Genomic DNA, 23,736 nt, shown 5'->3' with positions numbered 1-23,736 from the left:
AAACAAGGAACAGGAATGTTGGCAGGCAGGAAAGCTGTAGGCTGTGCTTGATGACTTTTTAGCTTAGGAAGGTTCCTAACTGAATGAAATGACCTGGAAGTATCTAAGCTGTTGCCCCTCCTGTTTTGTGAACCACTAAAAATTCATTTTCTCTACTTCACAAATGTATAAAAATGGAAACTCTATATACCTATGTCTGAGTATAATGTATAATTTATTCTGATCCCTTTCTCAGTTCCATATTTTTTAAAAATAATTATTTTAATGGATCAACTTTCTCCGCTTGTATATTCCTTACATGTAATCTTATGTCAACATTTCAATCTAGTTTGTTTCATGTTTGTGGTCAGGAAAGGAGTAGGCCTATTTATTTCCCATGTGTTATCAGGTTATAAAAAAATAAAGTTGGTTTAAAAAGAATAAAATCCTAGTTTAAAGACAGTGGAATTCTCTCTGCAGCGCCGTTGTCTTTTCCTAAGTCCTTATGAATTCTCTTTCACATCTTTCCTTGAGCTCATGACAATTTCTATCGAGATCAGGGAGAACTGGTTAGGAAAGGAGATTATTTTGACTTTACGATTGCAGCTCTAGTGATTCGTAAACAGATCAGCAGGTGGATCTGGGGACAGGAGGAAAGTCTGAGGACATCTAGTGGATGGGTGGAGAATAGCCTATTTATACAGGGCTGAGGAATGATGACACTGTTTTCTCACTTATACCTTTGTGTAACTTCAATACATCTATTGAATAAGTGCTGGGAGATTGTACAAGGAAGCACATCAAAAATGTATTGTAAGTGCTAGTTAGACATGTTAAGGTTTTAGGAAAGGAGGTGCTCTCAGAGGAGATGAGTTTTCAAGAGATTCTTGAAAATAGAGAGGGATACCCCTGCTCTGATAGAAATTGATAGCTTGTTCCACTATTGAGGAACCACAGATGAGAAGAGTCTGGAGTGATATTGCATTGTGTGTAGGGATGGCGTTGCCAGACGACATTCCCTGGAGGAACGCATTGGCTGAGAAAGAGCATAAGGCTGCATGATTAAAATCAAGTGGATGGGTGAAGACTCAGACATCACTCTGAAGGCAAACATTAGTGACTTGAATTTGATTTGGGTGGCCATGGGGAGCCAGTGTGGGTTGATGAGTAGCAGAGTGATATGTGCCCTTATATGTATAGAGCAAAGTGGCACAACCAAGAGACACATGGAACATGGATGGAAAAGAATAATTGGTCAGAGACAGTTTTAAAATGCTACATGAATGCTAGAATACTGAAGAGTGCCAGGGGTGCTATACAGTGTACTCACCTCAGGCGCAGTACATGAAACATCACAGCAAAAGAGGTGCAAACAACATTTGTGTTCCTGTGCTTTTACTCACATGCATTAAGTGTAGGGACCTCACAAGGGGTGCCTAACTTCACAGCAAGATGGCAAGCAACTACACTAAAAAGGAAGGACTAATGCAAAAAGTAATCAAACAAACAAGCCATGCAATCAATGTTGTGGTACAAGAGTTGTGTATGAAGTGTTTTAGCTGCATTAGTATCTTTTGGATGTGAGATGAACTGGTGGGCTTTCTGGCATGTTGGTACTTAAGTTGGTTGGTTACTCAATAAAAAATGATAAAAAGATTGAAGTTTCATTGTATAATAAAAACAGATTTACATTACAGTAAACTTCAGTTTAGATCTCTCCTACCCATCAGTAGGAGAGACTGATGAAGTTAAACAGATCAACAATGAAAGCAGCAGTAACATGAGTGAGTGCTCCCCATAGGACAGTGATGCACTGAGGGACGCAAGTTCAACATCTCAGACTGTTCCAACAGTGACTAAAGAAATTTCCCTTGATTTTGTATTGGATTTCTGCAAAATTCAAATGAACCACTGTTCCTCTCATGTTTGATCCGGTGATCTGCTTGTTGTTCCATTACCCTGCAGTCCATCAGCTGAAGGAGAGAGCAGCTGCAACAGAGGAAAAGGTGAGATCCTTTGATCCTCAGTATTGACTTTCATAGAGCACATTTCTGAGGTTAAATTTGATCAATAAAACCTGAACCTGAGCTGAAGGTTGGAGCTGTTTGTCTTTTTAGTTTCAACTTGGACTTGGAGTTTGACTTCATGAATACAAACATGGAGGAGTTTAAAACACTTTTGCTGAAGAGTTTATTTTCTCTTGTTTATACATAGTTTTCCCTTGGTATTACTTTTTATGCCTCCGTGCCAACAACAGCCAGAGCTGGAGGCATATTGTTTTCGGGTTGTCTGTCTGTGCAATCTCTTGGACAAGATAGGTCAGTAATGCCTTGATGGAACTTCTACAAATTTGGCACAAACATCGCCAGGACTGAAGGATGAAGTGATTAGATTTTGGTGGTCAAAGGTTAAGGTCGTGGTTACATCACAAAACACTTTTCAGCCATTTCTCAAGACTTCACACAGCAATTATGACAAAAATTTCACACAGGTTAATATTGTATATAACTCTGGCTAAACAGGGATGTAATCTGAAACTAGTTTCAGTGGCGGAAGCATATGACTGCAAGGCGATAATTCTAGTTTGCGCTGATGTACTCTGAATAGGTAGAGCAGAGCTCGAGCTGCATTTCCATTAAAATGCCTATTGCTAAGTTTAAAATTGCAAACTAAAAAAAAAAAAAATACACAAGCTTGCATGAGGTGGTTTTTCAGATTATAGGTAAGTAAGTAATATTTTGCAAAATTAAATGGAAATGCTTTTTCTGCAATTTAAGTCACATGACATAACAAGTGGTCACATGATATCCAAAAATCTTGTATATTATTATCTCCCAAAAATCCCTGATACAGGACTGGCAGATATAGAGGGTTTCCCTTTCCATCATTGTGTGCACCAGATGACCTCGTTGCCTTTGTTTAGAACTACAATGATTGTTGTTAACAGATGCTGGAAATCCACCATGATATTTTATTGGAATGATAAGAGGAGAAAACTCAGCTTTATTTGATTTGCACAACATCACTCAATGGAAACAGACCATTCACAATTATGTTTTGTTGACTTTTTAAAAAAGAAAAACTGCTTCTATTGTGTGCAAAACTGCAATGGAAACGTAATTGCTGACTGTTTTTGATCGTCACGCACTTGATCGCAACAGTTTTAAACCAGTGAACTCAAGGTTGTATAAAATCACATGTTTTCACAGAGTGACCCAGTGAATGACTCTGGTGATGCTGAAACCAAGGAGATAGGTAACATTTTGAAATAATTTCATTTACAACTAGAGGAAACACTCAAAAGAGAATTATCAAAGCTTTACATTCAAAATAATTTGCAGAGAACATTAGAAAAATAAACTAGTTGAATAATACCTTGATCTGGCACTGTCCTGTAGGTACCTTTGACATGGATATGGGTGGAAACATGGATCAAGTAAGTAACTCCAATTTCTTTTCACAAGATCTGAGTACTATTTACTTCTGCCTGTCTGTCTTCTATATTTTTTATATCCAGTACATATGTATGTACTTATTCATTGTTTACAGCCGTCAGTGAAGATTTATGAAGAGAACAGAAAGAACCAAAGTCAGAGGGAAACAGAAACATTGTTTCACAGACTTCACCTTCACAACAAACATCAACAGAAGTTGTCTCCCGCAGATTTTCTTCAAATTGGTCCACCTGTGAAACAGGACCATGAAACATCTGAGAAAGATCTAGCTCATACTTTTCTTCAGAGGTTGATGATGTTAGATTACAGAGCCAGATATATTCCTGTAAGACAAGACACTGCTGAGGTGAGCCAGTCAACATCTGTTCAAGTGGCTGACACAGAAGAAAGTGTTTTAGATGCTTTTTTAAGCACCCGTGTAGACCATGATCTTTCAAAACAGACTCATGTTCATCCAATGGACATTCAAATGGCAGTATTTCACTGCTCAGACAGTTTCCTGAAGCAGAACATGATGACAAAGCTCTCTCAGTGTCAGTACGCCTTACCTTTGCTTGTTCCTGACCCAGTCACAATGGACATTGAGTGTCCTCTGTGGACATTCAGGCAAATAAGAAAAACATGGAAGATAACTCAAACCAAAGATAATTCAAACAACAACAAGAGTTTGCCCATCTGTAAAGCTGAGACACCCATGGTGTCATTTTTCCGCCTGGGTTCACTTTCAGTGTCGAAATCTCAGCTGATCAACACTTTGATCAACGACCGTCACAACACCTTCTTCCACAGAAACTGCCCAGGTAGCACCAAATCTCGCCATTTGATGGATGGTGTGGCAGAGATCGCCTGGTACTGTCCTGCTGGAAAACCTAATGATGCCTTCACTGACTGCACTGCCTTCTGTAATCTTCATGGTGATGCTCTGACATTTAAAAAACAGCGTGACATACTGACTGAAAAATCTTCAGTCAATGTTGTCTTGTTATCAACACTGAAAAAAGGTGATAAAAGTACTATATTTTTTTCAAATCTTCTTAAATCTTCAAAGCCTCTCATTTGTCTCAGTGTTGATGACAGTTGTGATGCTGTTGAGATAAAAAAGGGAAAATTCAAAATGGGTCTAAAAGAACGAAACCAGTCAGATATTTCTGAGGAACTGAAAAGGATCATTAGAGAGATTTTGTCTGAACCACATACATCATTCCAGCTTGAAACCATGGCCAAGGTCTCTGGAATCAGAGTGGATGAAGATGACCCAGTCTGCCAAAAAGGGAAATCTGCTGCAAAGAAAGTAATGAATACGCTTCAGAAGATGGACGTTTCAGAAATTAAAGATAAATTCCTCCCTTGTCAAGGCCGACTGTGGCATGAGTGGTGCAGAATAAACAAAGAACTGCATCATCTCAAAGGAAACATTGAGAAGGAGAAAAGTGAAAAGCGTCAGGAACTGATGAAAATACGACAGAAACAATGTGATGCTTCCTGTAGTAAACTGATGAAGTTGTTCATTGAAAGTCTCTCATCTTTGCCATCAACAGACAAAGAGTATTTCCTGAAATGGACTCAGATCTTAATAGATGCTCTCTCCACAGATGATCTCAATTCAACTCTCCAAAACTATGATGAAAAGTGGTCTGAGGTCTTGGCTCTGAAGAAGAAACATGAAAAGTCTGATCAGTTAAACAGAAAACAAACTGAACTTGAACAAATCTCAGCAAAACTACAGGCAGCAGCTTTTGGTTTGGAGCACATCTTTAGAGAAATGGGGCAGATCTATGAAGCCCATAAATCTCTACAGAAACAAACACAGAGGCGACAGACTGACTGGTCTAAATACCCTGAGCTGGCTGCAGAGCTGATGATATCAGGACACCCCATGGAGCTGATGGATGGAGATGCAGGTCATGTGCCTTTAACATGGATCTCTAGTCTTTTAGAGGAAGTCATCAAGAGACTGGGTGACCAGAGAGTGTTTGTGTTGTCAGTTTTGGGCGTACAAAGCAGTGGAAAATCAACTATGCTGAATGCCATGTTTGGGTTACAGTTTGCCGTGAGTGCTGGCAGATGCACCAAGGGTGCCTTCATGCAGCTGGTCAAAGTGTCAGAGGAGATGAAGATAGACTTCAGGTTTGACTACGTTCTAGTGGTGGACACTGAAGGACTGCGTGCTCTTGAATTAGCAGGTAACACCACTCTTCACCACGACAATGAACTGGCAACATTTGTTGTTGGTCTGGGAAACATGACATTGACCAACATCTTTGGAGAGAATCCAGCTGACATGCAGGACATTCTGCAGATTGTTGTTCAGGCTTTCATGAGGATGAAGAAAGTTAAACTGTCTCCAAGTTGTGTGTTTGTTCACCAGAATGTTACAGATATTGCAGCTGCACAGAAAAACATGGATGGAAAGAGACGCCTGCAAGAAAAACTGGACCAGATGGCCCAACTAGCTGCCAAAGAGGAGGTTTGTGATGCCGAGTGTTTCAGTGATGTCATTGCATTTGATGTGCAAAAAGATGTGAAATACTTTGCCCAACTATGGGAGGGAAGTCCACCTATGGTTCCTCCAAATCCAGGTTATAGCGAGAGCGTCCAAGAGCTGAAGAACATCGTCCTCTCCAAAGCTTCACAGTCTGCTGGGATCACTCTGTCACAGTTCAAAAGCAAAGTCCAGGACCTGTGGAAAGCCCTGATGAACGAACACTTTGTTTTCAGTTTCAAAAACACTCTTGAAATCAAAGTGTACAGAAACCTTGAGGTCCAGTACGGGAACTGGACCTGGGCCCTGAGGAGCAACATGTTGACCATTGAAAACCAGCTTTATAACAGAATTGAAAACGGAAAACTTGACAAGGTTGAGCTCAGTTATCTTTCTAAAGAAATGAGCAAAACATATGAAGAAATCAAAAAAGAAATGAGAAAGTACTTTGATGATGACGGAGACAAAGAAATGTTGGTTCAGTGGCAAGGCCAATTTGAAAACAAAATCAAGGAGTTTCATGATGAACAGGTGAGAGGAGTGAAAAGAAAACTGGATGAAGTTATTCAGCAGAAGACAGCTTGTAAAAAGCTTGATGGTCAGAAGACAGAGTTTGAGAACAAGCTGCTACAGAAGAGCAAAGAGCTCACTCAGCAGTTAAAAGACAAGACACAAGATGAAGAGGAACTTCAGAAGCAGTTTGACTCTGTCTGGAGAGGTTGGGTGAGAGAACTAACTGTAGATACAAAACCTATTGAAGACATCAACTTGGAGGAAGATCATGTAATTATCCTGTATGAACTTGGTTTTGAATGGGCTCTTATAGGTGAATCCAAAAGCAGTGGCAGATACAAAAACATATCAGAGATCGGTGATTACTTTGATTATGTGACCCTCACCAAGTATCAGGAATATTGTGAGGAAAACCAACAACCTCAAGAGAGCGAAAGAGACACAAGAGGACAGGGAACAATTAGCCAATTGCGTGACCGTGTTTCAAAAGCAGGTAGAAAAGTATTAAATTACTTTAAAGGGTCTTTTCAGTATGAAGACCAACAACTGATCAGATCCCTAATTGACAATGTTGAAAAACAGTCACTTGATACAATCAGGAGCAAACCTGTAGCTACAAGTGGCTACAGTCCAACTTATTTGTTAGAAGTGGCCAAAAATGTCAAAGAAAAAGTGACAGAATTTGAATCAAAGAGGAAATATGCTCTGAAGAAGGAGTTTACAGTTGATCTCTTACTGTATGTGTTTGACAGAGCTGAGAGTTGGCTTTCAGAGTCCCACAAGAAATTCAAGATGAACAATGATGCTCTAATTTATTTAGAGAATAAAAAGCATCAATATTACAACATTTTCAGAAGCTTCTGCAAAGGAAGCTCTTCTGCTGTTGTGCTTGGAGAGTTGATCTGTGAAAAACTGAAGGTTTCCACTGTTGAGGCTGTCTGCAACAAGACTGCCATTGATCTGGCTGGAAAGATGAGGTGCAGTTTCCCAACATTCAATGGGAACAGACTGAACCTGGAGAAACATGTGTTGAAGTCACTGGCAGAGAAAGAGGACTTCAGTGATTTCATCACCTACATCCATCAACCAAGGAAACATGTGGAGAGGTTTATAAAAGAGGAAGTAGAGAAATACATCTTTACATCTCACAGAGATAAAGCACGGGATATACTCAAGAAAAATGTTGAAGACATGAAACAATTTGTGAGTCAGACTTTATTTACTGCAACAGAGAGAGTCAAAACCCAGAGAGGACACACAGACATGTGGCTGGAGGAATTTACCAGTTTGCTGAAAGATGAGCTGATGTTTGATGACATTTGTTCTCAGAACTTCAGAGACATAAACAACTTTGACTTTCTTAAAGAAGAGACAGAGAAAGGCCTTGTACCCATCATGAAGGAGATGAGCAACCTCTCACTGAATAACATGAGTGAATTCAGGCTGACACCTGATCAAATCCTCATTGATCAGCTGTGCAAGTGCTGCTGGGAGAAGTGTCCATTCTGTGCAGCTGTTTGTACCAACACCGTAGAAGATCACAGCCCTGATGACCACAGTGTCCCTTTTCATCGACCCTCTGGGATTAACGGATGGCACAAAAGACACAAAGTGGATCTGGTCATTGATTTCTGCACAACATTAGTTGCAAGTGATAAGTTTTTCCATCCCCATTATGACTCAGATGAAAGAATTCCTTATAAACAATACCAAAAGGGTGGGGATAAGTATGCTCAGTGGAAGATCACTGCTGATGAGTCTAAGCTGATGTACTGGAAATGGTTTGTGTGTCAATTCCAAGAGCAACTGGAGGACCACTTTAAATTAAAATTCCAGGGTTATGGAGAAATTCCCAGTGGGTGGAGAAAACACAGTAAAGAGGAAGCGATTCAAAGTCTGGATGAAATGTACAATCAGTGAATGACCTGCAGCTTTAATCAAAGTATCTGATCAAAAGAAAAAGATGATTTTAGTTTAACAAAGGAGTGCAACAATAGATAAATGACTGACACTGCAACTATGTATAATTTGACCACTTTAATTACCTGTACATAATTGAATGTAATGAATACATCCAATGTAATTGTGTATATGTCATAGAAATAAAATACTAATACTTTTATTCAGTGATTTGCAGTAGGATGTAAAGCCATAAGGATTCTTGAGAGTGGATAAAAGCAAAGGAAAACACAGCATATAGCTTTATTTTTGTATTTTATATTTTTGTTTGTCTAAAACTGTAATGCAAGAAGAATGAAATTTTCTTAGAATTGTTAAGTTTAAAGAGTAAAGAAAGGTGTAGGATGTTGAGCTGAGACATGTTTTCACAAGTGTATATAATTTCATTCATCTTAAATAAGAAACGGCAGCCATACCTGCTTGTAGTTTCAATTTGTACCTTTTTTCTATAGTATAGATTTAATCATTTAACTAATTTGAAGGCATCAAAACAGACAACACAAGGTCTGTAGTTTTAATTAAGGTTGTATTTTTTATATGTTTTCATTTAATTTTTATGAATGTCAGCTGGGATCAGTTCCAGCCCCTCTGTGACCCTTGAGGAGAAGCGAGTATTGCAAATTGGGAATGAATGTAGGGGTTTTAATAGAAATGAGCAAATAAAACATAACTGAGTCAGGGTGACTCAAAGTGGATGTTTTGAGATTAAATCAGTAAAGTATTTTTGATGGTGAAAATACATGAAACCTTTATTGGAGACGCTGAGTTCCATGAATCAAAATTATGCATGTAATATGAACTTTTTCACCTGCATGTGTTTTCATTTTATCATAATTTAATAATGTAATAATATTTTTACAATAATCGTCTCTTCAGTTTTCTGATTTTGTTAAAGTATTTGGTGAATCATTCTTCATGTTTCTCTGGTGTGGAGTATTTCATTTTGTTCTGCATTTGGTTAATGTCCTCAGATTCCTGTTCTTACTGCAGTATATTATCTGTAATTACTCACAGAGATATCAACCTCAGTGTAAAAAAAGATATTTTCTTTTACTGTAATAAATGGACCGTTCACAAAGTCATTGGTGTCTAAAGATTTTTCTCTTGATAAAGATTAATCTTGCTCAATCAAAGACTAATCAGGAACAATTTTGTTTACTTTTAGTTGATTTTAATAGTTTTTATTGTCAAGAGATAAGTTGGTAAAAATGTTGCAAACATTTAAGTTGCAGTAAAAATCACAAATGAGCATTTTAGTTAAACTTTCAAATAAGATTTCAACCTGGAAATGTGCCATGAATGAGAGTTGTATGATCTAAAATTTAGCTTTGCAGAGATGTTAACTGTATATCAATCCATAACATCCAAACATGTACTGATCAACAACTGGCATGATTCATCAAACATGGCCCCTGGATGAATGGAAAGCACTGTCTGTACAACAGACAAAAACAGTGACCAGCAACAACAAATAATCAACACTTAAATTTCAATTTTGTATGTCTATAGGCTTTAGTGGTCATGTTGTGCTAGTCTGTGGTATAGACTGATATTTTCAAAGATGTTTATCATGGTATACTACTATTTACTTTGTTTTCATGTTCTTTGGCAAAATTTAATCTCATAGTTTTTTTGCCATTTTGTGGTTTTCCTCTTGGACTCTGTACGGTCTTAGTAGACTCACCACACTGATCCACTAACTCCCACCGTATAGGGTATTTTAACCGGTGAAACAGTGTCATACTCAAACTCGCGGACGCCCTCTTACTGTCTTCCAGGTGTTTATTTGTTGTATTAGCATTCAACTACACACATGCTAACTGGCGCACACACAGTAACCGAGCTGCCCGTCGGCTAGGTAATCAACAGCTCAGCTTCACCTCGTCAAAATAACATCAGCACAACAGAAGAACTGACCGGTCCCAGCTACACCCGCCCAAACTAACAGGGGGCTACCACTAGAGGTCGCTGTACATTTATGAAATGTGGGATAACTACACACCTCCCACTTGGGCTACTTGTCCTAGACCAAGTAGGCCACAATAACTATTATTACTACAACAATGTAATACACAGGATATGAAACACTTGCAAGTAACTACTAAAAAACAGCATAATCACAACTGCTCAATGAAACAGTTTCAGTCCCACATTCAAGTCTCCACAGTTCCAGCACCTCTTAGATGCTTAGGGGAGGAAGCGAAACTCCCTCCTGCTCCTCTACTGGCAGTAACACCACCAGCCTCCTGACGTCCCTGTGTAGGATCGTGGAAGGACACGGCTCCTTATCCTTCCTTGTTTGGGCCAGGCCGATGGGGAGGCTATGACAAATCCTCACCTTGACGTCTCGGACGACACCTTTATCATCAGGACATGACTCCTCAACACGACCCAGCCTGAATCGACCTCGGAGGGCGTTTTGGTCTGCAACCCATACTAGGTCTCCAATGGTGACGTTCCTGGCTGGGGCATGCCACTTTTGCCGAACGAACAGGTGAGGTCCAGCCAACTGGCTCCAACGTCTCCAAAACTTATCCACCTCGATCTGGACTGCTCGCAGGCGACTGAAAGGGTAGGTAGGGAATTCAAAACCCTGAGTATCACCTCTAGGCCCCCCTCGACCCAGTAGCAATGAGTTCGGTGTCACAACGTCCAAAGTCTCCTCCTGAACCTGAGCTCTGGCACCAATGGGCCTCTCATTGGAAAGGTTGGCAGCCAGGTAGAGGAGAGTTTGGAACTCCAGGGTGGTTAAGTTGCCCTCCTCTCCCACACTGCTCAATGACCTCTTCAATACTCGGACAGCTGCCTCCGCTGCCCCATTCCGATGCGGTGAGTCCGCTGGACTAAACTCCCACACCCAGTCAGTCCCAGCCACAACTGCTCTCCTTTGAACTTCCCCCTTGTCGATACCAGCCAGGAAGCTGTAGAAATCCTCCAACGCAGGTCTGGCCCCCACGAAGTTGGTACCCTGGTCAGACCAGAGCCTTTTGGGATGACCCCTTAGGGCAGTAAATCTCTGGTAAGTTTTGAGAAAGCCCTCAGTCGACAGGTCCTCGACCAGATCGGCATGGATCGCTCTTGAGGCCATACAACTAAAGACCACGCCCCAGACCTTTCTCTTTGTACGCCGCTTTACACCGTCCCTGACTGTGTATGGACCGAAAAGGTCCAGCGTTGTGTACTCGACAGGAGCTGCTGGCCCGGTACGTACTGAAGGGAGTTTTCTCATTACTTGAGAGCATAACTTGGCTCTGCGCTTCCGGCAATGAATGCATGAGTCCACAACTTTGCGAGCAACTCTAGGGCCTTGCACGACCCAGGCTCTTTTCCTCATCCGAAGGAGAGTGCCGGCGACACCTTCATGGTTGGCGCGGTGAGCTTCTTCGGCAAGGAGGACGCTGATCCGCTCCTTGTAGGGGATCAGCGGAACCCCAGTTTCCCCCATATCAACGAACTGGATCCGGCCGTGGCACAGCAAGAGACCCGTTGCACTGTCCTTATTCACGACTAGACGGTTGAGTGTCGTCGTGGGGAAAGTCACACCTGTCTGGGCAGCAAGACATAAGTCCTTGAACGCCTCCTCTCGCTCCTGGACTGTAAGCACTGCCTCCCACTGTTCCCGCTCACTAGTTCGGCTTCTGCCGAGTAACCAGGAGTACAAGGCTCTGCGGATGTATCCCACAGCCCCACAAAGCTTGGTTAGTGTAGCAAACCTTGCAAGAGTCACTTGCCCTATAAGGGCCGAACCCCAAAACCTCCGTGTACTGCAGACGCTAGATGCTGTGGGTGAAGACCCTGTGGCAGTATCTGGCGAGGATCTCCCATTGTCACTCGTAGGAGGCCGCGTCATCGCCCCATCTCTGACCATGGCATCCACTCCGGTAGGGCTGCTTGGAGCAGACAACCTTTTTGCCTGCGCCCTTGTAATGGCGGCAGAGAAAGCCTTCCTTTGGAGCTTACTCACAACCTCCCTGGTACCGGCGGCCACCTCTGCAGCAGACTTCATGGGCCACTCCTCCACTACCCTAGCCAGGAACTCGGGACCTTTCTGCCACAAGGAGTCACCATCAAGCTGTTCAGGGGAACACCCTCTCGTGACAAGATCGGCCACATTGAACTGACCGGGGATCCACCACCAATCTGTCGCGGGTCCGGCCTTTTGGATCTCACCAACGCGGTTAGCGAAGAAAGTTTGGAACCCATAGCTTTCCCGCTGGATGGCTCCCAACACCGTCTGGCTGTCGACGAAGTGGTACCACCGGCCCACTTTCAACCGCCCATGCTTCAGAAAGTACCCCTTCAGACGGGCGGCAAAGACGGCTCCGCAGATCTCTGCCTTAACAGCATCGCCCTTCTGGTCGAGGGGAGTTAATTTAGCCTTTGACTCCACGAGCCGGGTCACAACACCCCCTGAAGTCTCCCAGCGCAGGTAGAGAACCGCTCCATAAGAGTCACAGCTCCCATCGGAAAATGTGATCCCCCAGGGTTTACCCAGCCAGCCGGCAGGTGTAATACTCCTGGGGAAAGTGATGGTGCTCAGCCGGGCGTACTCTTTGAAGAGCTCGGTAGCCCTCCCGCGCAGCTCATCAGACAGTGGCTTGTCCCACGTATCCTTAGTCAATGTCCCGGCCTCTTGAAAGGCCCTCCTGACAAGAATGACACCCTTCTGTTTCAGGGGCGTCGCAAGACCAAGGGGGTCATAAAGCCCGGCCACCTGGCTTAGTAACATTCGGCGGGTAAGGGGATCTGGGGCCTTCTCCTCTATGTCCTCCATGGTGAGGTCGAGCTCGGTGCGCATCTTTTTCTTCCTTGTGGAGAAATTAATGGCCACCCTGAGGAAAAGTTTGTCTTCCCCCACGTGGTAACCCACCCCCAGAGCCTTGTTGTCCTCATCGCGTAACTGGTTGGGTAACACGATAGTCTCCGTTTGGGTGGGAGCACCACCTTGCCTCCCACTTTGGCCAGACCGCACCCATGGCTTGAGAAAAAACCCCCCAGTTGCAAGAATGGCCTTGACCCCCTGAAGGATCTCGCCCAGCCTCTGGGGGTCATTGTGGGACACCAGAATGTCGTCCACATAGGCGTTGTCCACAATGACATGTCTTTCTTCCACTTTGTCGGCGAACTGGGGCAGATTGGCAGTCTCCCTCATAGCCACCTGGGCGATACAACCAGCCGGCTTATCACCCATATTCACCCGTACCACAGCGTAGTCCTCAATGTCGTCCGCCGGAGAGTCCCTCCACAGGAAGCGATGGACATGCACCTCCTGATCCTCCAACCATACAGAGTTGTACATCTTGGTCACATCTCCAACCGCCGCGTGCTCCCCCTCCCGGAAACGGAGCAGGACTGCCCGGATGGGGTTCAAGACGTCTGGTCCCTTCAGCAGGATGCCATTCAGGCTAACACCCTTGAATTCCCGGCTGCTGTCCCAGACTAGTCTTACTGGGGTGGAGACAGAGTGTGGGTTGGGGGCTGTCAGGTGGTTCACCCACCACACAGCTCCATTCCAACTGTCCATCGCAGCCTTGGAAAGCTTGACTGCAGCACTCCTGGCTACCATGTCGTGCACCTGCCTCGCGTAAGCCTCCTTCCACTTCGGGTCCCTCTCAAGGCGCTTCTCTGATTTCAGAAACGCTGCCTTGACAGCTTCGTGGTTGTTTGGCAGGGTAGCAGGGTTCTCTTTCCAGGGGTACTTGGCGTCCCAGTGGGGCTTGTCGCTGTGGCTGTCGCTTAACCTGAATGTCAGACCTCCCCTGATGATCTCTAACTCTCGCTCATCAGCGAGAGACATCTCCTTCCCCCCAGGGGCACACTTTCCACACCGACACCCACCGCACATAGGGTCACAGGCAGCCCCAATGCTGTCCCACTGCAGCCACTTGACGATCTTAGCATTGCACGCGGCCGTGGTTCCAACTTCAACACTGTTCTTTAGCTCGGGGCAGCAGTTATGGAGAACCCTGACTCTCCTGGACCCCGCCCTCATAGAGCATGCAAAGTGGGTCGATGAGTGGCGGGCAGTTACCTCAATGTCCTCAAAAAGGTCCGGGTGCATGCCACTGACGGTCTTTCCGAGTGGACCATCCCACAACACCAGATCGCCGCACCTCATCATCCGCTGGGGGGCAAGGCGACCTTCCCGGGTACTGATGAGTAACTCAACTTTCTCCGGGCGGGTCAGCTCCCCCGGTTTGACAACACCCGGGAAGAACTTCTCCAAGCGCTCCGAGTCCACTGCATGGTCCAATCTGGCGATCTCCTCTAGTCCATAGCAGAGCATCTCATGGAGCCGCCATGTTCCCTTCTTTGTGGCTACCTTTATGCTCACGCAGTACCTCTTTGTCTCAACCCTCGCCTCCATACCACCTACACCGTATAAGACCAGCGTAATTGGCTCACCTGACAATCCAAGCCTCTCTGCTGCCTGGTGGGTGATATAGTTAGTATCGGAGGCTAGATCGATTAGGGCCCCGACCCAGTCTCCTCTTTTGGTCGTGACCTCCACCAACATCATAAGGACAGGGTGCTCTTTCGGTCCACTGTCGTCCACCAAATCTTTACCAGCGCATACTGTTGACGACACCTTGTTTGTGCACGCCTTACGAACAGCCTCCAGCTGCTCCGGGGTTAGACCTAGGCTAGCAAACAAAGCCTCTTGTTCTTCGGTTGGACCACGGGGTTCTCTCCTCTTACCCCCCTCGGTCTCCGCTCTAGCCGTGTCCTTTTTGGCTGGTGGTTTGAGGCACAGGAAAAAGTGGTGATCTGGAGGGGCGCCACCTCCTTTACACTCATCTTTGCGACATAGGAAATTTTTACTACACGGACTGTCCCTCTCATGGAGATCCAAGCATTTGGGGCAGGCTTTTGTCTTTTTTACTTGAGCCCTTCGCTCTACCGGGTTGGCCTTCCTAAATGTCTTACAGCGGTATAGACGTCCAGTGTGCCCCTCTTCGCCACACATGCTGCAAGGATCTCGCAATGATCCCACCCTGGCCTCGCTTGCCGTGGCCTTGGTAAATGAACGCCTCTCCTGCCTTCGGTCCCCCAATCTTTCCTTTGGCCTTTCCCGAGGACTCGGTTCACCTGCTCTGGCGGAGTTCGGCCGTCTGGTGATCTGCAACTGCTCCAGCTGCACCAGAACCGTCTTCTGATCTCTCAGGAACTGCCACAGTTTGTCGAACCGGTTACGTGGATTGACGTTGCTGGCCGAGTCACACCGGTACAAAAGCCACCTTTCCTTCAGACTGTCTGGTAGCTTACTTTCAAGTGACCGGATCACCAACTGGTTTTTTATGGCGTCCTCACAACCCAAGTCTATAAGGTCCAACAGCGCCCTTTCCACCGCTTGGATCAGCTGCAAAGCCTCCCTCGGCTGGTTGTTGCGGACAGCTGGTAAATCTTGTAGCTCCAGTACAATGTCGTCTGCTATTTGCGACATGTCCCCATAACAGTCCTCCAAAACCCGGAAGACCTCCTCCGCAGTACGGCAATGAGACAGCCTGAGTTCGCACTTTACTGCGTCAGCGATACTGTCCAGCAGGTGAAAGAGCCTACACTCTGGGGAGCCCGTGGGTTCAGCTAATGCTTGAAGAGTCCCCCAGTTACTCTTCCATCGCCAATAGCTTCTCCTGTCTCCGGAGAACTTCGGTAGGCTTAGGGGTGCGAGCGCAATCCTGGGCCCGATTAACCCCTGTGAGGTGGCAGACATGCTCCGTCCTGCCCCAACACTATCCGGTACCACAGCATGCGCCCCTCTCTGCTGCCGCGGTGTGCTAGCGAAGCCAGGGTCAAATGTTGGATTCATGGACCACCGTGGTGGATGTCTCTGTGGTGGCGCTTGGGGAGACCCCGATGGGGGGCCCTTGCCTTGTGCCCCATCAAGACAGTCCCTATTCCCATTCAGTGCATTGCCAGTCACATCAGCGGTAGGGTTGGTGGTTGGGCCTGCACATTGCACACCATCACCCTGTGCTGGGCCACTGTCTCCACCACCGTCCGAAGGCCCACTTGGTTTATCAGCGGCAGCCGTTCCTCCACCGTCCACACCGCTTTGGCCATCGTTTTTGCTATCAACATCTCCCTCGTCCTCTTCATCGCTTGCCCGGACACCAAGGTCATCATGCGCTGATTTGCCTTGGCGCATGTAATTAGTCAGTGCAAGTATTGTCATTCTTCTCTTCTCCTTGTAGTCTTTGAGACAAACCCGCATGTCATCTACCTCCTTGTCCGGGCTGTAGCGGTCCCAGTTTCGCACAAACTCCTCCAGTGCCTCGACTCTGCTCTCTAATGCTGTGTGCACCATATCATACTGCTCATGGGTCATATGACCTGACTGAAGTGCTTCAGCCTGACAGAACACTTCTTTCATGTCCGCCTTCAGACTGCCAAATTGACCCGATGCACAGCGAGACCACAATGTCTTTTTCACCTTCATCTCTGTGTCTTGAAACTTTGTGCGGCAATCCTGCAGCCTTTTCTTCACATCAGCAACGTCCGTATCATATGCACTGGCATCTCCCTCTTCCATAACAGCAATGTAATCAAAACTGCTATAACAGAGCTCTTCATAACTACTCTTGAGTGCTCTCAGTTCGAGTTTGAGGTCATGTTCATTTAAAAGGTCCATATTAAAATCAATGGCATTTGCCTTCCTATTAAATGCCCCTTGTGCATAGGAACGCTTTTTCTTTAATTCTCCACAGTCCGCCATGCTTTTATTGTCTCTCCCTTTCACTCCTTGTTCAGATGACGCACTTCCGGTCCCCCGTACCTGTACTAAGATGGCGCCGATCCACTTCCGTTAGCGTAGCCGTTAGTTTAGCGGCTAACCACCGTGCTAACAGCGAATTTGCGGCGATCGGCTTATCCTATGCCGTCGCGCTAAACAGTCAAAATGAAAGTCACTCAAGCACAGTTACAGACCAAGCGATCACTTCCGATGAGGGCTTGATTGAAGTCCGAGGCGTTGCCAGTCGGCAGGGACGCTCCGTCGGGTCTCGTCCGCACGCTAGCCTCCTGTAGTAGTGTTGTTGTTGACACTGTCCGGCCTCCGCTTCTCCGTCACGGGGCTGGCTTAGTGTTGATTACTGTACGGTCTTAGTAGACTCACCACACTGATCCACTAACTCCCACCGTATAGGGTATTTTAACCGGTGAAACAGTGTCATACTCAAACTCGCGGACGCCCTCTTACTGTCTTCCAGGTGTTTATTTGTTGTATTAGCATTCAACTACACACATGCTAACTGGTGCACACACAGTAACCGAGCTGCCCGTCGGCTAGGTAATCAACAGCTCAGCTTCACCTCGTCAAAATAACATCAGCACAACAGAAGAACTGACCGGTCCCAGCTACACCCGCCCAAACTAACAGGGGGCTACCACTAGAGGTCGCTGTACATTTATGAAATGTGGGATAACTACACAGACTCTGTCTGCAGAGACAGACTTTATGCAATGTCCTTTGCATCGTCTGATCAGACATTGAAACACCAATAACCACAGATAATCCCTGTGCTAAGTCACAAGTTACCTGCAAATAGCAAATTATTGGTGGTATGATTTTTTCCTATATTTTCTAATCACTGCTGCAACTTTTTTTTCAGCTTATGTTCAGTCGCCCACTGATGCACTTGTACCCTCTTTACCATGTGGAGCCATGCTGCATTAGACACAACCCAAACCAAAACTGAGATGTGGGGTTCAGGTGATCTCTTATAACCTTATTAATGCAATTAGCCTTAACTTGAAATCGCACGTGTAATCGAATTTGCTGTGGTGATCACAAGTGCACTCACATTTGATGCACTGAGGTTGTACAACCCCGTTTCTGAAAAAGTTGGGACACACACAGAATGCTATGATTTGCAAATCATGTAAACCCACATTTTATGGCGATTAAAAGTCTGGATGAAATATACAGTCTGGGTGACCTAACACAATCATGAATCAAACTTCAATACTTCTGTAAAATGCCGTTCACAGACTTTGACTGATTTCATCATCGACAGGTTGTTTTTGTCTGTGACAAACAAATGTGGATACTAAATGAATCATTACAAACTACAGCATATACAAATCTGATTGCTTTATTCATATTAACACTTAAAACACAGAGCACAGAAGAACAATAGTAATTTGGAGAATAAATGAGGCATAAAAACTCATGTGTTAACATGAATATGAAATCAGTGTGTCATCCACAAACCTGGTTAGTGTGATATAATATGATAAAAGCTTCCATGATGATAAAGCAGAACACAATGTGTTGTTTTTTATTTGTTTGTTTTTTAAAAGAAAGAGAAATAATTGATATGATGCATAATTACGATTATGTAATTATTATTTTGAGGTTTTTTTTTATCAAATCACATTAAATTTGAAGTTTAGTGAGCATGAGAAGAGTTGTGAGAAGGTTGATGAGACATGCTGTCAGAAATGATTTCACAGCAGTGAATGGAGGGCATACTTCTTTGATAACCTGTGTAACTAATTTCTCAAATATGTATTGGATATTATTATCAAATAAGTGTTGTCTGTTTGCCTTTCTCTGCATTTTTAGTTGAATCTTGTTAAATAACATAAAACAACTGATCCGGGGTGCTTCCTGTTGAAGAAGTATTTGAAGTATTATGTTAATCAAATTTCAAATAATCTGTCATTATCTCTATATCAACATGAGATTTGTTGTTTTTCTCTCTCTGAACATTTCTGATGTTCAGGCGTAATGAAGTCACGTGAGGAAAATGTTTCAAAAGGTTTTTATCTTTCTATGTATTTATTAAACTGATCACTCAGTGACAACACAAACACATCTGTTGAGTTTAATTTTTCACGTTATTAATGAGCATAATAAAAATACCTACATTATATCTACTGAAAGACCATGTTTCTTTTTTCTCAAATGACAAAGTCTCAATTGAAACTTTTGAGACCTGCCATCTGTTTGTAGAAGACCCCACCTTTTGTAGATGGTTCCTGATTCACATTACAGTCTTCTGAGAAAATCACGCATGGCTTAAGCTGCTCTATTGTCTGCCCAAAGTGTGACACACACTTCTGTTCTCTGACTGTGTGGTAACTTTTCAGTCCCCGTTTCTCAGTGTGTATATTTTTATTATTTACAGATAACATCAAATGCCAGGCAGCAGTAAAATCCAGTTACAGTTTGTCACCTTTGATGCATATGAGATGGCTTCTAAAGCCAGTTTTCAGGAGAACTGCAACAATTTAGTATTGCATCTTTGTTAAGTTTGCGGAGAAAGACTATTAAATATTCCAAAGACACTGGATCCTACATTTCCCAAACTGCAACTCAGCAGTGTCTGTCAAACCACACACCTCCAGTTTGTTAAATATTCAAAGACTCAAGTGTGAGCGGAAATAACCCTGATGAGTTATTTTCTCAGACTTTAGATATCTCCCTGCAGAGACATCATGAGTGTTTGCACAGGTAGAGGACTCCTTGTGACAAATAAACTGAACTTCATGTATAAAATTGGTGTAAAGTCCCTTTAATTGGACGATTGCTCTCTGTATCAGAGCTATCTGAAGTTTGTATCACTATTTGTGAGAAAATGTTTTTCAGGGTCAGGTTACAGTTTATTAAACTGACCCCTCAGGGACAACAAAACAAGATAATTTGAACATTTTTATTCTCGTGTACAACAGGACATTTTTAAATAACATTTCAGTCTCAGTCTCGTCTTTCTCCAAACTCAGAACCACAGCGTGCATGTGTTACAGCAGCTGCATCTCTTAGCAGATCTTGAAGGAAGTCAGTTTGAAGTCCCCTGTAACTCTGTTGTAGCTGATGGCGTCCATGCCAATACAGTTAGGGAACTGGACTTCCTGTCCATTAGGAAGCTCCACCTCAAACGTGTTTCCTGCCAGCTTCAGTACAATCTAAATAAAAAACATACTTAGAGAGTAAAACCTTTTCATTTTAGTAGAAACACTCTGAGACACATAAAACTCAAACTATCTATGTGTCAAGGGGAAAGTGATCAAATATATTTTCCCTTCAAACCTTAAACCTTTTAAAGAAAATCCTTACAAAACCTTTCATGGTACTTTTCATCAAGTACACACGTCTTCTCCTCCTTCAGCTGGACTCCCTCACCTTGACGTCTGCTCCTCTCTGTAAGTGGTTGTGTATTTCCCGTTTCTCATCATCCCAACAACCAGCAGTCTTTGAGTTGCACACAAGCACAGCTCCATCAGTGTCGTCATGGAAACAAGGGTTAAAGTGCAGCGCCAGGTCGTCTGCATCACAGCAAAGATCGATCTGGAATCTGAGTTTATACAAGAAATGTAGTGCTAACATCCAGGTGTTTGCAGAGCTCAGAAGACCACACAGACATGTAACATTAGACATTTACCAACAGACTACTTAATAAATTTTACTCCAGCAATAAACCAGAATTTATGCACACAGATATTATCATATTTTTTATTCAGTGAAGAGGCTAATATAAAATAAATATACTGTGTTTGGTGATCTTACCTCTCAGCATCATGCAGAATTACTCCCTTTACTTTCAGCTGATTTCCAGCTCGCAGATCCACATTCTTTAGTTCGAGTTGCTGAGAAACACAGTTGTGTAGCTCAGGGTTTCAAACAATTTGATTAGAAGAGGAAAGATTATTGCTGGTCATAATGTTAGCAGACTTGCCAACAACAAACATTTCTATCTGTCCACTGTTTTTTTCAACAAATAACACTTCCAGGGTACGGTATAGTGAAATAAAAACAGCAACAAATTTGAACTTACCATGCTCATTTTCAGCCCTGGTGTTGGTGAAGAGTCCTGGAGATAATGGAAGATGTAGGACGATGATCTTGGTACAGGGGCACAGTCCTCTGTCCTGGAAGACACAATGTAAGGGGTGTGATTGTAAAGTCTCACTGTATTTATAATTTAGAGTACAAAAAACTGAGTGAAAGGACTTTTAACAGTAACAATAAGTCAAGAAGCCTATTCCATGAAGAAGCACTACTCTGTTTAATCATTGCTGTTGAACTCATTTTCTCAGTAGGCTCCGTGACGGCGACGTGCTGCGGTAAGCGTATTGTGTCACTTCCGGTTGTTGGTGGTGTTGTGTTTGTTGCTGCTCTCTCTGAATTCAGCTGATCCTCGTTGTATTTTTGTATATAACCGCTAATTATCTGTTGTAACTTCTGTTCGATCGCTCTCAGCTCTCTGCTTCTCTTCGTGAGATTCTCATTAAAACACAGCTGTTTACACGCTAGCTCTGTTAGCTACTTTAGCTTAGCAGTTAATGATGGCTTCTGTCTCTCCCTCTCCTGCTCTCTCTTGCTCAGCCTGCTTCATGTTTAGTTACTCCTCTGCCTCCTTTAGTGATAATGGTACATGTAATAAATGTGGTTTGTTTGCAGTTATGGAGGCGAGGCTCAGAGATCTGGATCCCGGCTCCGCACCATGGAAACCACATCTTTAGCTTCTCCAGTTAGCCAGCCCCCAGTAGCTGGTGCGGACCGACCCGGTGTGGCTCCTTCTGTAGCTCCTTCTCTCCCCCCAGCAGCTCCCGAGCAGCCGGGAGGTCAGGGCGGCTGGTGACTGTTCGGAACAAGAAGAGGCTTAGTCCTAAACAAAAGCCCACGGCTCACCACCAACCTGTTCACGTTTCCAACAGGTTCTCCCCACTCAGCGACACACCCGCTGGGAAACAAACTCTGGTCATTGGTGACTCTATTCTGAGAAATGTGAAGTTAGCGACACCAGCGGCCATAGTCACATGTTTCCTGGGGCCAGAGCGGGCGACATTAAATCAAACCTGAAGCTGCTGGTGAAGGATAAACGTAAATACAGTACGATTGTAATGCACGTCGGCACTAATGACACCCGATTACGCCAATCGGAGATCACTAAGATTAATGTGGAGTCGGTGTGTACTTATGCTAAAACAATGTCGGACTCCAGTTTGCTCTGGGCCCCTACCCAACCTGACCAGCGGGGACATGTACAGCCGCTCGTTCAACCGCTGGTTATCGAGGTGGTGTTCCGCTAACGATGTGGGTTTGATGATAACTGGCAGACTTTCTGGGGAAGACCTGGTCTGATTAGACGGGACGGCATACATCCCACGCTGGATAGAGCTGCGCTCTTATCTAGAAACTTCACTGAGTTTATTAGAAAGCCAAAGCCAGGACAAACCAGAGCTGAGACCAGGAGGCAGAGTCGCAGTCTTACACTCTTCTCTGCGCCTCTTAGAGCAGTCGCTGCCATTCACCCCCTAAAAACTGTGTCTGTCCCCCGACCACCTACATTTAAATATAATAAATCAAAAGTGAACAGAGGAGGAGTTAGACATGAAAACCTAATAAAAATTAACACAACTGTTATTCCAGAACCAAATAACAGGAAAATTAAATGTGGATTATTGAATATCAGATCACTCTCATCTAAATCTCTACTAGTCAATGATCTGATAACTGATCATCACATTGATCTGCTCTGTCTGACTGAAACCTGGCTGCAGCAGGATGAATATGTTAGTCTGAATGAATCAACACCCCCCACTCATGTTAACATTCATATCCCTCGAAGCACAGGCCGAGGAGGAGGGGTGGCAGCCATCTATCACTCCAATTTACTAATAAATCCTAAGCCTAAAGTTAATCATAATTCATTTGAAAGCCTTATTCTTAGTCTGTCTCACCCAAACTGGAAGACACAAAAACCAGTCCTACTAGTTACTGTATATCGTCCACCTGCCCCTTACTCTGAGTTCTTATCTGAGTTCTCAGACTTTTTATCTGAGTTAGTTCTCAGCACAGATAAAGTTATCATGGTGGGTGATTGTAATATTCATGAAGATGTTGAAAGTGACAGCCTGAGTATTGCATTTAATTCATTATTAGACTCAATTGGCTTCTCTCAGCATGTTAATGAACCCACTCACTCTTTTAACCATACCCTTGATCTGGTTCTGACTTATGGGACTGACATTGAATATCTAACTGTATTTCCCAGAAACCCTCTTTTATCTGACCATTCTCTGTTAACATTTGAGTTTTCAGTCATGGACTACACAGCATCTGGGGAAAAAATCTATTACAGCAGGTGTCTCTCTGACAATACCATTAGCAAATTTAAAGAAAGAATCCCATCAGTACTGAGCCCACTGCCATGTATCAATGCATTAGGGAACAGCTCTCTTAACTTCACATCCACACAGGTTGATGATCTTGCTGACAGTACTGTAGCCTCACTGCGTGCAACTCTAGACACTGTGGCCCCTCTGAGGAAGAAGGTAGTGAGTCAGAGAAGGCTAGCTCCATGGTACAACTCAGAAACACGAGCTTTAAAGCAAAATTCA

The 23,736-nt window shown here is 44.0% G+C and overlaps 1 protein-coding gene across 2 annotated transcripts in view; it reads left to right on the top strand.

Moving 5' to 3' along the window:
* The window catches only part of LOC139618429 (interferon-induced very large GTPase 1-like), a 266,067-nt gene that overhangs the window by 102,792 nt on the left and 139,539 nt on the right, over positions 1-23,736 (top strand). Inside the window, exons 12-15 of one of the 2 annotated variants that reach the window (XM_071474326.1) lie at positions 1,945-1,985; positions 3,189-3,234; positions 3,378-3,415; positions 3,529-9,462. The exons of the other annotated variant lie outside the window; for it this stretch is intronic. Of the exons in view, the coding sequence (XP_071330427.1) occupies positions 1,945-1,985; positions 3,189-3,234; positions 3,378-3,415; positions 3,529-8,349 (4,946 nt within the window). The 3' untranslated portion in view covers positions 8,350-9,462. Of the gene's footprint in view, positions 1-1,944; positions 1,986-3,188; positions 3,235-3,377; positions 3,416-3,528; positions 9,463-23,736 lie in introns of those variants that run through there. 2 annotated transcript variants of the gene reach the window in all.

Source organism: Trachinotus anak, unplaced genomic scaffold, assembly GCF_046630095.1.
Source record: "Trachinotus anak isolate AG129_WGS33_773 ecotype Australia unplaced genomic scaffold, CSIRO_AGI_Tana_v1 ptg000003l, whole genome shotgun sequence".
NCBI classification, from domain to species: domain Eukaryota; kingdom Metazoa; phylum Chordata; class Actinopteri; order Carangiformes; family Carangidae; genus Trachinotus; species Trachinotus anak.
This window is presented reverse-complemented; position numbering and strand designations above follow the sequence as displayed.